Genomic DNA, 15,652 nt, shown 5'->3' on the forward strand with positions numbered 1-15,652 from the left:
AGTACTGAATTTGCAGAATGATATCCTCTTGAAAGCAGAATATGAAGGTCTGCTGGGGGTTAAAATTTTTTTAAAAGATGTCCAGTACTACATATCCACTGCTTAGACAGTTTGCTTCAAAAATACTGAGTATCGTCATTTCCCACAACTATGGTCCTGGAACGTAACTATTGTCCACGATACAACTATTCAAATTTTGTACTGCATAGCATAGTACCTCGTTTATCTATTTTTTGCTGTACTGTAGTTTGAATTCAAGTCACTGCAGCTATCTACGAACAGTCAATGTTACTTCTACAATGTTCATTGAATGGTTGTATCGTGAACCATAGTTGTGTTCCAGGACCATAGTTATGGGAAATGCCGATATGTATTCATCAACCTACCAGTGCAAACAGCTGTTTTCTAAAATGAATTTATAAAGTCCAGCCATAGATCCCGCTTAAGCGATACTCATCTCCTTGCGCAACTGAAAATAGCATGCACAGATATAAATCCCAATTTCGAAGATATTGCTTTGAAAAATGATTAATTAAATATCACGTGAATGAACTCTTCTAATTACATATATGGTAGATAGGAATGTAGTGGCGCAACTGTCTGTAAATCCGTCACTGCACTGTAGAGTGCAACCCCTCCCACAGTATGTAGTTGCCATTTAAATCCTGTCTTGTGGGCTGCGTTCATTTTGCCCACCACTGCACTAAGCAGAGAAAAGAGGTAAGAGTAGACACACGGACGAACAGATACCTACAGCCAGAACAAAACGAGATAATTTACACGGATGTGAACAAAGTATTTTTCATTTTATTAATCTGATTTCATTACGTGTGTTGTAATTCAAGTTTGTTTGTTGCAGGTTCCAATATACAAAAATGTATGTTTTCGACAACTTGCTGAAGAAGGTGGTGGTATTTGCGTCTCTACTGATATTTCTGAATTTCTTCGTCTGGAACAACCTAGTTTTCAACTTTGTACTAGTTGTAACAGCATTCTGTCTCACTGATTTTGTCTTCCATGTCGTATGGCACTTTGTGACAAAAGAGATGCTGCCAGATCTTAATGATAAAGCTGTCTTCATCACAGGTAAGCTTAATATAATACACTATTATCCAATTTGCAAATAGATACGTTTAACAAGTTAATTGACTTGAAACAGGCGAGAGAGACAGAGAGAGACAGAGAGAGAAAGAGAGAGAGAGCATAGGCGGAGAGAAAACAGTTTCCCTGGGGGGCAAAGCAAAACCATAGAATCCCGATATAACAAGGTTATGGGGGACATTCTTTACCTTCTCCCCCCGTTATAGCTTGACCGTCGTACAGTATATAGGAATATGATCATTTAATAAATGTATTTTCGGGGGGGGGCATATTTCTCAGTGTTACATCCATATCCGCGATGTTTCGGACCGAGTTGTATAGGGTTAGAACTGTAGGTCTAGTACAAATTATAATAGAGCATAACTTATAACAATCTCCTTATTTTTCTCTGTTATACACAAACACATGTATACATCAATAACACTACGTAACAGTGCTAACAGAAACTTTTTTATCTGAAGCTTACCTTCCTGAAGATATCATACGAAATGTAAACTCTAATTATTTTACTTAATCTCTCGTCTTCAAGTTTACACAATATACCAGAATCACTTTTCTTTTTTCTGCATTATTGTGCAGTGTGTTATTCATATTTCTCCAAGTGACGGCCTGAACACCTGCAGACTTCTAACACATGAGTGCAGGCTGTTACAAAAGAAACATTACAGTGCTTCCATTCCTCAAATGAGGTACAGAAATTATTATACATTCAGAAATTTAAAATAAATATTATAGTCCAGACACATGACCTAAAGACATTAATTCGTCAGTTTAAGCACAGAAACTTAATCATAAAAATGCAAGCAAAATCTTTCTAACGTTAATGCAAAAAAAGTTCGGACAAATTTGGGGGGCAGTGCTCCCCCATCCCCTTCCATAACTCCGACTATGAGAGAGAGGATGAGAAGTAAATTATGCCCATCAGCGTGATTAGAAACTTTATTTGGAAACATTAATAAATCAACGTCGGTTTCAAGGCGGAATGAATAATTATACTGAGTAAGAGATATAGAACACTGCTCATAGCTTTCCTATTTTTAATTTTATGGAAGAAATATTATATATCAAAGTTAAAGGGGATGAAAAAAGGAATCCTATTTTGAACATGTCTTCAGAAACTATGTCTTCCATTCATAAAAAATAGCTTCCCATTTAGTCTCGTTTTCTTAACGGTGCTATTTGTTCATTTTTGGATTCTTCAGATTCAAAATGTGCAAACAAATTTTAGTTAACATGCTTAAGCAACCTGTTGCGCTTGTCAACATGTCTTTTGTTCCTGCTATGAGGCAATACGTCCAATCCAACTGTGCATGGACAGTTTATATATAACTCAAGCTGTTTGTTGCCACTGTCATAACACATCCATTATTTCCGGCGACATGCAACGAGCGAGGCTACAGCGTTTTTGTTTATGAAACACATTATGCATTTGTAGGTTATACCAGCCATTCCAGTTGTCATGGATGTTACATTTTTACTATTTCCAAACTCTGTATTTTGAAAATGAAATGACTTTTGTCAACTTTTATTATTAGAATTAATTTAGAAGATCAATATCATTTTACAGAAAAAAGTTGTTTGAATAAAATGTATTACTTCGGAATATGTATTATATGACTTTCTTGTGTTAAATTCTATCGTACCTGGTTTACATGTTTCGACCTATTATGGGTCATCTTCAGAACTGATCGTTGTTGGTCTTGGCGCCTCTTGTTTTGTTTCCTGTGAGGGTGTGTTTGTGTGGTATAGTGTGGAGTCAAAGAGTGTGTGTGTTCTGAAATTCAGTTGTGTGTTGAGAATTTCATTGGGGTGTGTTTTTGTGTGTCTGTATATTTCATATTGTTCTAGTGTGTTTAGTTTCTGGCTTTTTGGTTGGATGTGTAGTATTTCCATGTCTGTGTTGATGTCTCTATAGGTGTGGTTAGCATTTGTGATGTGTTCTGCATATGAAACTGAACACACTAGAACAATATGAAATATACGGACACACAAAAACAAACCCCAATGAAATTCTCAACACGCAACTCAATTTCAGAACACACACACTCTTTGATTCCACACTATACCACACAAACACACCCTCACAGGAAACAAACCAAGAGGCGCCAAGACCAACAACGATCAGTTCTGAAGATGACCCATAATAGGTCGAAACATGTAAACCAGGTACGATAGAATTTAACACAAGAAAGTCATATAATACATATGCCGAAGTGATAGTGTTAAACGTTGTGTAATCAAGATGTATAAAAAAAATCATTCTCACAGTGTCCATGTGGAAGTTATGGCATCCTCACAAAAACATAGTCGGTAAATATTTTATAGCTGTTTCTTCCATGCCACGGATGCCACACACACATTTTGTCACGAATGATACAGATGAGTTAATGTCCTTCATTTTTCCAGTTTCAAAACAATTGTGACATTTCTAAGTCAGATTATTCACTTGAACTGTAAGACTGCTAATTGTTATTAACACTAGGGAGTCCGAGATTTGCGAATACCCTAATACGACCGCCGGGACAAAAATATCCCGTCCGTAATCAGATATGTCTTGACCGAAATCTGGTATTGTTTATGTAAGAGACTCTAAGATCGTCAAATAACATTTTTTAAATTTTAATCATCCAGTGCGGTCATCTCAGAAAGTTACTATTTCAATATATTTTATGTAAAATAATATAAAAGAGAACTTTTCACGTAAATCTTGTACAGTAGTGGCAAAAAAAACCGGACCGACCCTTGTAGCTGATTTCAGAGCCTTGTTCACGCAGAGCACGATAGACTGGTAACTAAGACTTTCGTGGTTCGAATCCTGCCTGGGAAGGAAACTTTTTTTCGTTCCTTATTCAAATTTATTCCCGATATTTTACTACTTAATTAACTTCTTATTCCCAGAACATGAATTTTACCAGCAATCAAAAAGTATTGGGAATAAATGTGAATAAGGAACAAAAAAAAAGTTTCCTTCCCAGGCAGGATTCGAACCACGAAAGTCTTAGTTACCAGTCTATCGTGCTCTGGATTGAACAAGGCTCTGAAATCAGCTACAAGGGTCGGTCCGGTTTTTTTTTTTGTCACTACTGTACATAATATCTTATGTAGGTAATTGGCGTACATCTTGGTATGCATCTTGAAGAAATATGACTTCTTGATTACTTCAATCAAGTACAGTGAAGTCAAAGGTTTACATAACATGTTGAAACTTACTACAGGTAAGTAAACATGTAGTGAAAAGTAAATTAATGACACAAATGACACATCTTTCCCTGATTGACATTATTATTCGCACAGGTATACAGTATATGTAAGTATAGTTCTTGCAGATACCTATATATCTTCTTTCAATCGTTCCGAGCGACTTGACCTAAATCAAATCTCAAAAACCTCATGATTTCTTTGAACAGATTGTAGTTTGGTATACCCCATTTTTCTGACCACAGAATATTCACTTCTATTTCTATGGATTCAATGGCATTGCTTACATACAGAATATCCAGAAATGCATCGAGGTTTTCTAAGCACTTGTGACAAGTACAGTGATAACACGCCTTTTTGCTTATGGACAAGAACCAGTAATGTCCCGAAAAGCAATCTGATGTCTGTATGTTCAAGCTGTTACAACATTATTAGAGACTACTGACACCTAGATAGAAAGTTGACTGATCTGAAAGTTTCGAATAGTACACTTTGTTTGCCCCAGTTCTGTTCTTCAGATTGGAATCATCTGTGTATACAGAGTGTAAGGACATTGAGTAATTTTGTGCTAAAGATTTTTCAGAAAACTGGTTCTTTTAAAACACCTATTTTTTAGTTCAAATAATAGTATACTCGTAAATTGTGACAGAAATTGCTTGCTTCCTCCATCGTACTTGTAGCTAATAAATATTACACAAGAACCAAACTCCCCCCATTACAATTTTTAACTACTCATGGAGAGTTTTTCGCAAGAACGGAAACCTACATTTTCGTAATCACACACAGACACGTATCTACGCATGGGCTATTTAGTCGGCAGGGAACATTTAAACAAGTGTTATCGGTGAACCTTGGGTGGGTATCGCATGCAATATCTTATCATGCTTCCAGGTCAGTACGTCTAAATATATGAGGTGTAAAGTACATGCGATTACTCTAATGAAAAATATGTCTACAATTTATCCGTGTATAATTATTGGAAAAATGTTCTCCTGCCAAAATGTCTAATTTTGAATTAAGTCTAATCTCAAATAATGTTTACTAGCGCAAGGTCTAATGCCAAAATGTCTAATTGGAAACAATATTTATTCAATGTCTAAAATCGTATAATGGGTAAAGGTCTCATGCTAAAATGTTTAATTTTAATTAGGTCTAATCACAAATAATGTCTACAAAAGTGTGGTCTAATGCTGTAGTAGTAATATCCTTTAACGTCAAGGCACAATAATGTCTATTGAAAATTAGAGGATAAATAACACTGAAGCTCTTAAATGCTATCAATCTATCAGCGTCATCACTAGAGACGAGAATTCCATGCAAATGCATGTTGTTATAGGAACATAGGGCATGGCTCAATCTTAGTACTTAACCATTTCATTACTTTCCGGTTCAAATATGTGTACTTTTTCCGTGAATATTGGCATATTTTGGCATTTTTGGGGTTAAAACCATGCGTAATGCATATTTAAGCAATTTTTAGATCAATCAATCAATCAATCAATCAATCAATCAATCAATCAATCAATCAATCAATCAATCAATCAATCAATCAATAAATCAATAAATAAATCAATCAATCAATCAATCAATATTCCCATCATTCCTGCGTGGAACATAGGGCTCTACGAAAGCTTCTCCATCTGACTCTATTCCTGGCCAACTCCTTGATCTCACTCCATGTCTTCCCCATCATTTTTGCTTCTGTGAGAACAGTTCGTTTCCATGTTATCTTGGATCTGCCAATTCCTCTGCTGCCCTGCGGATTCCAATCCAATGCCTTCCTGGAGGGGTCATTTGGAGGTCGGCGAAGTATATGTCCCAGCCATCCCCACTTCCTATGCCGAATTTCAAATTCAACTGGTTTTTGTTTAGTTTTTAACCATAGGTTTTCGTTGGATATCGGCCAGAATATTTTTAATATGTTTCTCAAACATTTATTAATAAAAACTTGTAGTTGATTGATAATAGTTTTGGTTATTTTCCAGGTTTCACAGCCATATAAAAGCACGGATTTGACATTTGTGTTAAAAATTCTCAGTTTAGTATAATCATGCATATAATATAGGTACATTATATCAGTTTAAATGCATGTTTTAAGGTTTTGAGTGGACACATCAGTTTCTCAATTTTTATGTCACTTATTTTAACTTCGGAATCAGGATTGAAGAAGGAAAAGAAAAAAAAAACTAAATAACAGAAAAAGGTTCAAGTTCGCACCCACAACTTCTTGAGATGTAGAGGTTATTCTCTGCCTACAAAAACAAATTGACTGACAAGCGCAGTAACCCCACAGAAACCAATTTAGAAATGTTGTTAGTTGTTAACTGTGCAAAAAAAAAATAAATAAAATAAAATAAAATAAAATAAAATAAAATAAAATAAAATAAAATAAAAAGTCAAGAGAAATAAATTTGGAACAAAAATAAAAGTGCATATTTTAATGTATTTTTCACTTGATTGCGCATGTTTCATTGTTTGATAGTGCATGAATGCATGCATATTTTGGGATTCTATAGTGCATGAAATTGTCGTCTCTAGTCATCACTCTCTGATCAGAAAAAAATCCATGTAGAATTGTCGCACATTGTCTAATTGGAAACAATGTCTGTTCGATAATCCCAGAAAGTGATCACCAGGGAACGGATTTATATGGACTAAAAATATATGAAATATGTAAATATATATGTAGTTATTTTTACCAAAATATGGAATTAAATATGGATTTTTACCAAAATATGGAATTAAATATGGACTTAAAATTATAAAAAAATGACTATGTACGTTAAATATTGGTACATTTTAATCAAACTAAACAAAAAATATAATGGACGTACCTTATCTTCCAATGTAGTTTCAACAAAACACAATTTTTATTGTCTGTTACCATAACAATAGGTTACAAACATTTCTTTCAAGTGCTGAAAAGTGAATCTTCTTCTATTGTCTCTGAGGATAGATTTATACTGACTAAAAGAGCGTTCGACGTCACAAGAAGTAACTGGTACATAATTCAATTTCACAATGTCTGCTGGGGATAAGTCCAAGTTAATCTTCACTGTTGATTCACCACTCATCACAGCAACAACCTTTTGTAGTTCTTCATATCCAGGGTTTTTTGAAAGTACAGTGTCCACCTTAGCTCTTACTGCATCTGCAACTTTACCTCTACCACGATTCAGTTGTTCCACAGTACTATTTATAATTTCAAAACTTTCAGATAGTGAAAGGTGCCTATTTTGGAGACTTTTGAGCGTTTTTATGATGCATGAAAATGTATGCTGAATGTGAGCTAAGTCATTCTTCACACTTATGTCACAGGTAGCTGTTTTCGCAGTATCAATTGAGACTGCATCTTCAGAGTCCAATGCAAGGAGAACATTGTTAATAGAGTCTATATGTTCGGCATAATATTCAACTGCTTCTAGCCATGTACCCCATCTAGTTAAAATTGGCTTTGGTGGCAATGGAATTTCAGGGTACATTTCTTTCAACACGTTAACTCTACTGGGAGCTTTGAGAAATACTTTTTTCACTGATGAAATCAACAAATCTACTTTAGGGAAATTGTCTCTGACCACTTCTGCCACACGATGAAATGCATGCGCCACACAAGTAAAATGAGTCAATTTAGGATATACAACAGATAATGCTTGTCCAGCTTTGACCATATAAGGGGCAGCATCGCTAATAAAGAATAACACATTATCGTACATAATACCCTTTGGCCACAGGATACCCATAGCTTCGTTGAACAGTTTAACTATAGTTTTGTTATTGCACTTTTCTAGAACATCACAATGTAAAAGAATTCGTTCAGAATATTGTTCACTTAACAAACCGATAACTACATTACCAACAAGTCTACCTTCTTTGTCGGGAGTCTCATCAATGGAAACCCAAATTGAACTATCTTTAATTTCATCTCTTATCTTCTGTATTGTCTCATCGTAGATGGATGGAGCATACGTCTTCCTAAGTGTTGACTCATCCGGGATTGTATGTTGAGTATATTTTTCAAGGAATTCCCTGAAGACCTTATTCTTTAGTTTGTAGAGAGGAATATCAGCAGAGATGAGAGAACGGCACAGGTCGATGTTAAACTCAGATCTTACATTCGATGTTGTTGGTTGTGTTAAAAACAATTGTCTCTGCTTGGAATTTAGTTGTTTGTTGGCCTGATGTTTACTAGTTGTAATGTGTTGTTGCACCAGGAACTTTTGTGTAGATGATACTGCACACTGACACAAATTACAAAATAATATTTTATTGTCAGTTGATAAACCATCTTCTTTAAATTCTGAAATGTAACTTGTTAGTTTTGATTTTAAATTGACTGAATGACGTACTTTTGGCATATTTACCGTCTTTATAGTATGATTTACAAAACTGAACCTATGTGTACTCTGACTGGCATTTAACTGTTGAGCTGCACAACTGAAGTCTGTTAAAGATTTTAAATTAAATTAATACAGTTTTGTAACTTACTTTCCCATTGTTGATAGGACTGCTAATTTTCAAATAACTCTGATGTTAAAGGGATTACTGAACATGTGTTTAAATCTCTATTGTTGAAATGTATTTTTAAAAGTTAATGGAATTTTGTTTTGTTTTATTGTTAAACCTAATATAATATGGACTGTTTTATATGAAATATGGAAAATATATGGAAATTAACGAAAATATGTACTAAACTCTAAAATATGGAAAAATATGGAAAATAAAAGTAGGATTTTTCAACCCTACACATTGTGAAACATAAAGATAATGCAAAATATAAATTATATTAGCTTTATAAGTAAATATGTATTTACATATAAATCCTTTCCCTGGCAGGGAACGGATTTATATGGACTAAAAATATATGAAATATGTAAATATATATGTAGTTATTTTTACCAAAATATGGAATTAAATATGGATTTTTACCAAAATATGGAATTAAATATGGACTTAAAATTATAAAAAAATGACTATGTACGTTAAATATTGGTACATTTTAATCAAACTAAACAAAAAATATAATGGACGTACCTTATCTTCCAATGTAGTTTCAACAAAACACAATTTTTATTGTCTGTTACCATAACAATAGGTTACAAACATTTCTTTCAAGTGCTGAAAAGTGAATCTTCTTCTATTGTCTCTGAGGATAGATTTATACTGACTAAAAGAGCGTTCGACGTCACAAGAAGTAACTGGTACATAATTCAATTTCACAATGTCTGCTGGGGATAAGTCCAAGTTAATCTTCACTGTTGATTCACCACTCATCACAGCAACAACCTTTTGTAGTTCTTCATATCCAGGGTTTTTTGAAAGTACAGTGTCCACCTTAGCTCTTACTGCATCTGCAACTTTACCTCTACCACGATTCAGTTGTTCCACAGTACTATTTATAATTTCAAAACTTTCAGATAGTGAAAGGTGCCTATTTTGGAGACTTTTGAGCGTTTTTATGATGCATGAAAATGTATGCTGAATGTGAGCTAAGTCATTCTTCACACTTATGTCACAGGTAACTGTTTTCGCAGTATCAATTGAGACTGCATCTTCAGAGTCCAATGCAAGGAGAACATTGTTAATAGAGTCTATATGTTCGGCATAATATTCAACTGCTTCTAGCCATGTACCCCATCTAGTTAAAATTGGCTTTGGTGGCAATGGAATTTCAGGGTACATTTCTTTCAACACGTTAACTCTACTGGGAGCTTTGAGAAATACTTTTTTCACTGATGAAATCAACAAATCTACTTTAGGGAAATTGTCTCTGACCACTTCTGCCACACGATGAAATGCATGCGCCACACAAGTAAAATGAGTCAATTTAGGATATACAACAGATAATGCTTGTCCAGCTTTGACCATATAAGGGGCAGCATCGCTAATAAAGAATAACACATTATCGTACATAATACCCTTTGGCCACAGGATACCCATAGCTTCGTTGAACAGTTTAACTATAGTTTTGTTATTGCACTTTTCTAGAACATCACAATGTAAAAGAATTCGTTCAGAATATTGTTCACTTAACAAACCGATAACTACATTACCAACAAGTCTACCTTCTTTGTCGGGAGTCTCATCAATGGAAACCCAAATTGAACTATCTTTAATTTCATCTCTTATCTTCTGTATTGTCTCATCGTAGATGGATGGAGCATACGTCTTCCTAAGTGTTGACTCATCCGGGATTGTATGTTGAGTATATTTTTCAAGGAATTCCCTGAAGACCTTATTCTTTAGTTTGTAGAGAGGAATATCAGCAGAGATGAGAGAACGGCACAGGTCGATGTTAAACTCAGATCTTACATTCGATGTTGTTGGTTGTGTTAAAAACAATTGTCTCTGCTTGGAATTTAGTTGTTTGTTGGCCTGATGTTTACTAGTTGTAATGTGTTGTTGCACCAGGAACTTTTGTGTAGATGATACTGCACACTGACACAAATTACAAAATAATATTTTATTGTCAGTTGATAAACCATCTTCTTTAAATTCTGAAATGTAACTTGTTAGTTTTGATTTTAAATTGACTGAATGACGTACTTTTGGCATATTTACCGTCTTTATAGTATGATTTACAAAACTGAACCTATGTGTACTCTGACTGGCATTTAACTGTTGAGCTGCACAACTGAAGTCTGTTAAAAATTTTAAATTAAATTAATACAGTTTTGTAACTTACTTTCCCATTGTTGATAGGACTGCTAATTTTCAAATAACTCTGATGTTAAAGGGATTACTGAACATGTGTTTAAATCTCTATTGTTGAAATGTATTTTTAAAAGTTAATGGAATTTTGTTTTGTTTTATTGTTAAACCTAATATAATATGGACTGTTTTATATGAAATATGGAAAATATATGGAAATTAACGAAAATATGTACTAAACTCTAAAATATGGAAAAATATGGAAAATAAAAGTAGGATTTTTCAACCCTACACATTGTGAAACATAAAGATAATGCAAAATATAAATTATATTAGCTTTATAAGTAAATATGTATTTACATATAAATCCTTTCCCTGATGATTATTAATTACTGTATTTTATTTATTGAACTGCAGGTTGTGATTCAGGATTCGGCCATAAGCTCGCCATGAAGTTGGATAAATTAGGAGTGACGGTATTTGCTGGATGTCTGTTTCCTGAGGGTGACGGAGCTTCACAACTGAAGAAATCTTGCTCGGACAGGTTGAATATTATACAACTTGATGTAATGAAACAAGAGCATGTTGACAAAGCAGCGGAAATTGTCACATCTACTCTACAGAATAGAAGTGAAAGTACGCTTTTTTACATTTCACGTTAAATGACTACTTTTGAGAATATTAATAATTTTGAATGAGTTAAGGGAAGGATAAGGTGAAAAAAGATTGTCATTTTGGTCAAAATACACGGTTTTTACATTTTTGCTTTATAATAATGTGAAAGGCTTGGTTTACCACTACACGAATTTTCAGGGCCGTACGACCGCTCTAAAGTTTGAAGTTTGTTTTCGTCGCCCTTTTTAAAGTGCTACGTTCAGCTTGCCCTTTAAATTGCGGCAATGTTGTCCGGCGGTGAATCCAAAACCTTTTTGGAACTAAATACTGTAAAACCATATGGCGATAGCATAGAGATACAGAAGGAAGTGTGTGAATCACGTGGGTAAACGTCTGGGGACAGCTCTTCGTGTTGTTGTTGTGTCACACTGGAAGTTCCAAGGAATAATGTTAAGTGGTAAAAAGAATGCTGCACTGAAACAGGATACCATCGCCAAACTAACTCGATACTACCAGAAGATTATGCTAAAAAACAAGGGAGATCTTCCTGCCATGAAGAGAGCAATATTTTCAACTCTTTTGCACAGCAAATCGATCGATGAGAAGCCCCATCACAGTAAATGCCCTCCTGGTTCCACATCCTGATGCTGCTATCAGACAATCATAGCAAAAAATAAGTAGCCACGTCCCCATAAGGAAATGACTCTGACACCTTTAACAGAAGGCCATCTAGTTAAAATCATGTCTATGCAGGTATCTATATATGTGTCCATAAATGTGGGGGCATATTTCTGACACCAAATCATACCAAAGTTCATATGAACATGTGTCCGCAAACCCTTCGTTAGAAGTTATGGGTTTATTGGTAATGGTACATGTGATACATTTAACAACACACATTTACAAAAATTGCTCAAAGTGACCTCCTCCTGTTTCGATGCATGCCCTGAGCCTGCGTTCCATGCTTTGTCGTCCTCTGTGCAAATGTCTTGGGGTATTATGAATTTGCTCAAATTTGTTACCGTATTCCCATCTGGTAGGTCATAAATGTAGTGCATATCCGTCATTTCTCTCACTGAATACATCTTGTGATGTGATGAATGTTACTGTGAATAACACAAACCAGAACAAAAGGCAATCAGACAAGATAAAACAAAACAAATGTAATGAAGAAAGTGGGAAAAAATGTAAGTTTGAAGTGAATTACATAATCAGGGGTCACTACAGGAAATTCCTTTCATAACTCCCTAACGAAGGGTTTGCGGACCAATGTTCATATGAACTTTTTGTTATGTTTTGGTGTCAGGAATACGCCCCCACGTTTATGGACACACATGAATATAGATACACCTTGTATATCAGAGGCTTGCTTTTGATAGTCTTCTGGAGAGGTGTCTAAAAGGAAGAACACAGAACGCAAATGAGAGTTTCCATTCTCAGAAATGGAAGAAATGCCCGAAGGAAAGTTTCGGTTTGAGGCGACGAGTAGAAGTGGCTGTAGGTCAGACAGTTTGTGAATACAATACGGCGACGACAAAAACTCTATCAGATACACATTCTGTTGCTGCTGTGTCAACTGGAGCTAACAGCATCAAACTGGCAAGACAATGAGGCTGTCGACGTTCCTTGACTGTGAAGAAAAAGCATTCAGCGACACTCCAGAGAGTCCGTCGTGCTGTGAAACTTGCTAGGGTTCCTGTTTCCAGCAAAACTGAAAATAGATATAACCGCCCGTTTCTCGGCTTTTTATTTTTCTTACTCTTTGTCATGCACAAAATGGATCAACTTCCACAAAAATAAAGCTAGAAAATTGATTTTATTATGGAACTTGTCTAATATGTGGGCCACATAACTTGCTATTTTAATGTCGGTATGACTTCAAATACTTGAGAAAATATTAAATATATAATTACTATTTTTTAAATGAACACTTCGTTTTCGGAAGAAGAAAAAAAGGAACTATTAAAGATTCAGCAAGAAAATAGCAAGATTGGTTTCAGACAGTATCTGGAGCTTGGTATAAAAGATTTAACAAAACATGTTAAATTTTAACATGGTTTAATACATTTTGTACCCGAACAAAAAAAAATTTGTATTTAAAATGTTATTAGGAAAAACCTGAAGAGATATCAATCTGAAATAATTAAAACAGCTTATTACAACACATGTGAGTAATAAATGTAGGCTATATAAAAACCAAGGCTTTAACATTATTAGTTTAGAATTTACATATTTCACCATACACTCGCCTTAATATTTTAAGCATGTAGCCTAGATATTTAAATACTTGCGTCATCATATGATGTCGATCACAATATTATGTCGAAGAGTTTTAATGAGGAAGGGATTTTTATGACGACTGTTTCAGTCTAAAGTCATATTTGTCAAAATTTAAACCTTTTCGGTACACTCAATCCCCTTTTCATAAATAAAAAACATTGGTTTTACCATATTATAATGTAATTATGACGAATAGGAGTTTTTCCACAGTTTAATGCAGTATTCCTTCCTTCTTTCTCTTTTCTTGTAATTTTTTCTTTATTTCTTTGATAAACAGTGCAAATTTAGATTACTAATCTACAGTGATTTTGATACTGAACAAAAACAAGTGTATCAACCCTAATTTGAGTGTGCTGATTACAGATCTGAAATCCGTTTTTTTCTATCGCGTCACAATTTTAAAATAATAACATTTTACATTTTTAATTATGATGTGTGACACTACGTTCAGGTCAAAACTGAGTGCCCTTGAACTCGAAACTTGGGACACATTTGTACTAGTGTCAACTAGGTTTTTAGGAAATTATCGAGCTGATAATTATGCTGAGCTAGTATATAACATACTTAGAGCATTTCAGAATCCAGGTTGTCGCACGTCTTTAAAAATGCACTTTCTTCATTCACACCTTGACTTTTTTCCATCAAATCTCGGTGCTGTAAGAGATGAACATGGTGAGAGGTTCCAACAGGACATATCAACGATGGAGTCAATACGGTCCGAGCATGATTGATGATTTCTGATCCTACAGCGATCAACCACATGCCAATATAAGCGGAAAAGCAAAGGTCTCGAGCACTTTTAACAGAGTTTTTAGTGCTTACTACATATTGTAAGTGTATATATCCTTATAAATGAATTTAAAATAACATAATATAACAATTTACAAAGAATATAAATAAACTAAGCTCAATTTATATCGCTGACTTATGATACTGGTATGTACTGAATAGTAAGATTTAGAATTAATGTTACAGTCCCATAACTCAAAAACCTGACGTCCTATGATAAATATGATTAAAGATCTGGAATCAGCGCTTCAATTTCAGTATAGAACACTTGAAATTTCCTCAGTAGCATACAAAAGATTTTTTTATAGACCAGTGAATAATAATAAACGCCTACTGTTATCTCACTATAATCGACTATTAGGCCCATTCTCTATAGACTTAACTTAAGTGCAAAAGCATTACTAAGTATTATAAGAAAGTAATAGTATAAAATTGGCGCAATTAGAAGCAAAAACAATAGTTTCATATCTATAACAATAAGGCACGTCTTTTGAGGCCAATAACATGGTGGAATTCTACTCTAGCTGTAATTTTTAGTATTTATTGAACTATATAATGAAGATTAATATTCCATTTCAGAGCTATGGGCAGTTGTAAACAACGCTGGCATTGCTAGTGGAAGCGAGGTGGAGTGGACTCCTATGGAAGAATATGACAGAATAATTGGCGTTAATGCCACTGGACCTGCCATGGTCACAAAGGCATTCCTCCCACTGCTAAGGAAGTCCAAAGGAAGAGTTGTCATTGTGACAAGTATATTAGGTACAATTCATCAGCTGGAAGGCCTAGTCACAATTTGGAGTGAATTATTTTACCTGAAATGACACACACTTTATCATTAGCCTGTGCATTTTAGGTAGTAAATAACAAAAACATTCAGAGTATTCCGAATCTCACCGGACCGGTGGACAACAATGACGTCACGCTGTAACGAAATAGGAACGAAACTGCTGGAAGGATCGATGGCTGTCATGGCGACTGTATAAGTTGTTGTCTGTGCTACGCTAGCAAAATTTTGCGA

General features: G+C 34.7%; 2 protein-coding genes across 4 annotated transcripts in view; one reads left to right on the plus strand and one right to left on the minus strand.

The window, feature by feature from the left end:
• LOC138704823 (ATPase family gene 2 protein homolog B-like) overlaps window positions 1-15,652 on the minus strand; it is a 463,635-nt gene that overhangs the window by 386,924 nt on the left and 61,059 nt on the right. The gene's annotated exons all lie outside the window — the stretch shown is intronic.
• LOC138704821 (short-chain dehydrogenase/reductase family 9C member 7-like) overlaps window positions 1-15,652 on the plus strand; it is a 152,567-nt gene that overhangs the window by 118,049 nt on the left and 18,866 nt on the right. Inside the window, exons 2-4 of the mRNA XM_069833107.1 lie at window positions 860-1,086; window positions 11,365-11,583; window positions 15,211-15,393. Of these exons, the coding sequence (XP_069689208.1) occupies window positions 876-1,086; window positions 11,365-11,583; window positions 15,211-15,393 (613 nt within the window). The 5' untranslated portion in view covers window positions 860-875. The remainder of the gene's footprint in view (window positions 1-859; window positions 1,087-11,364; window positions 11,584-15,210; window positions 15,394-15,652) is intronic.

Source organism: Periplaneta americana, chromosome 8 (genome assembly GCF_040183065.1).
Source record: "Periplaneta americana isolate PAMFEO1 chromosome 8, P.americana_PAMFEO1_priV1, whole genome shotgun sequence".
Lineage (NCBI taxonomy): Eukaryota > Metazoa > Arthropoda > Insecta > Blattodea > Blattidae > Periplaneta > Periplaneta americana.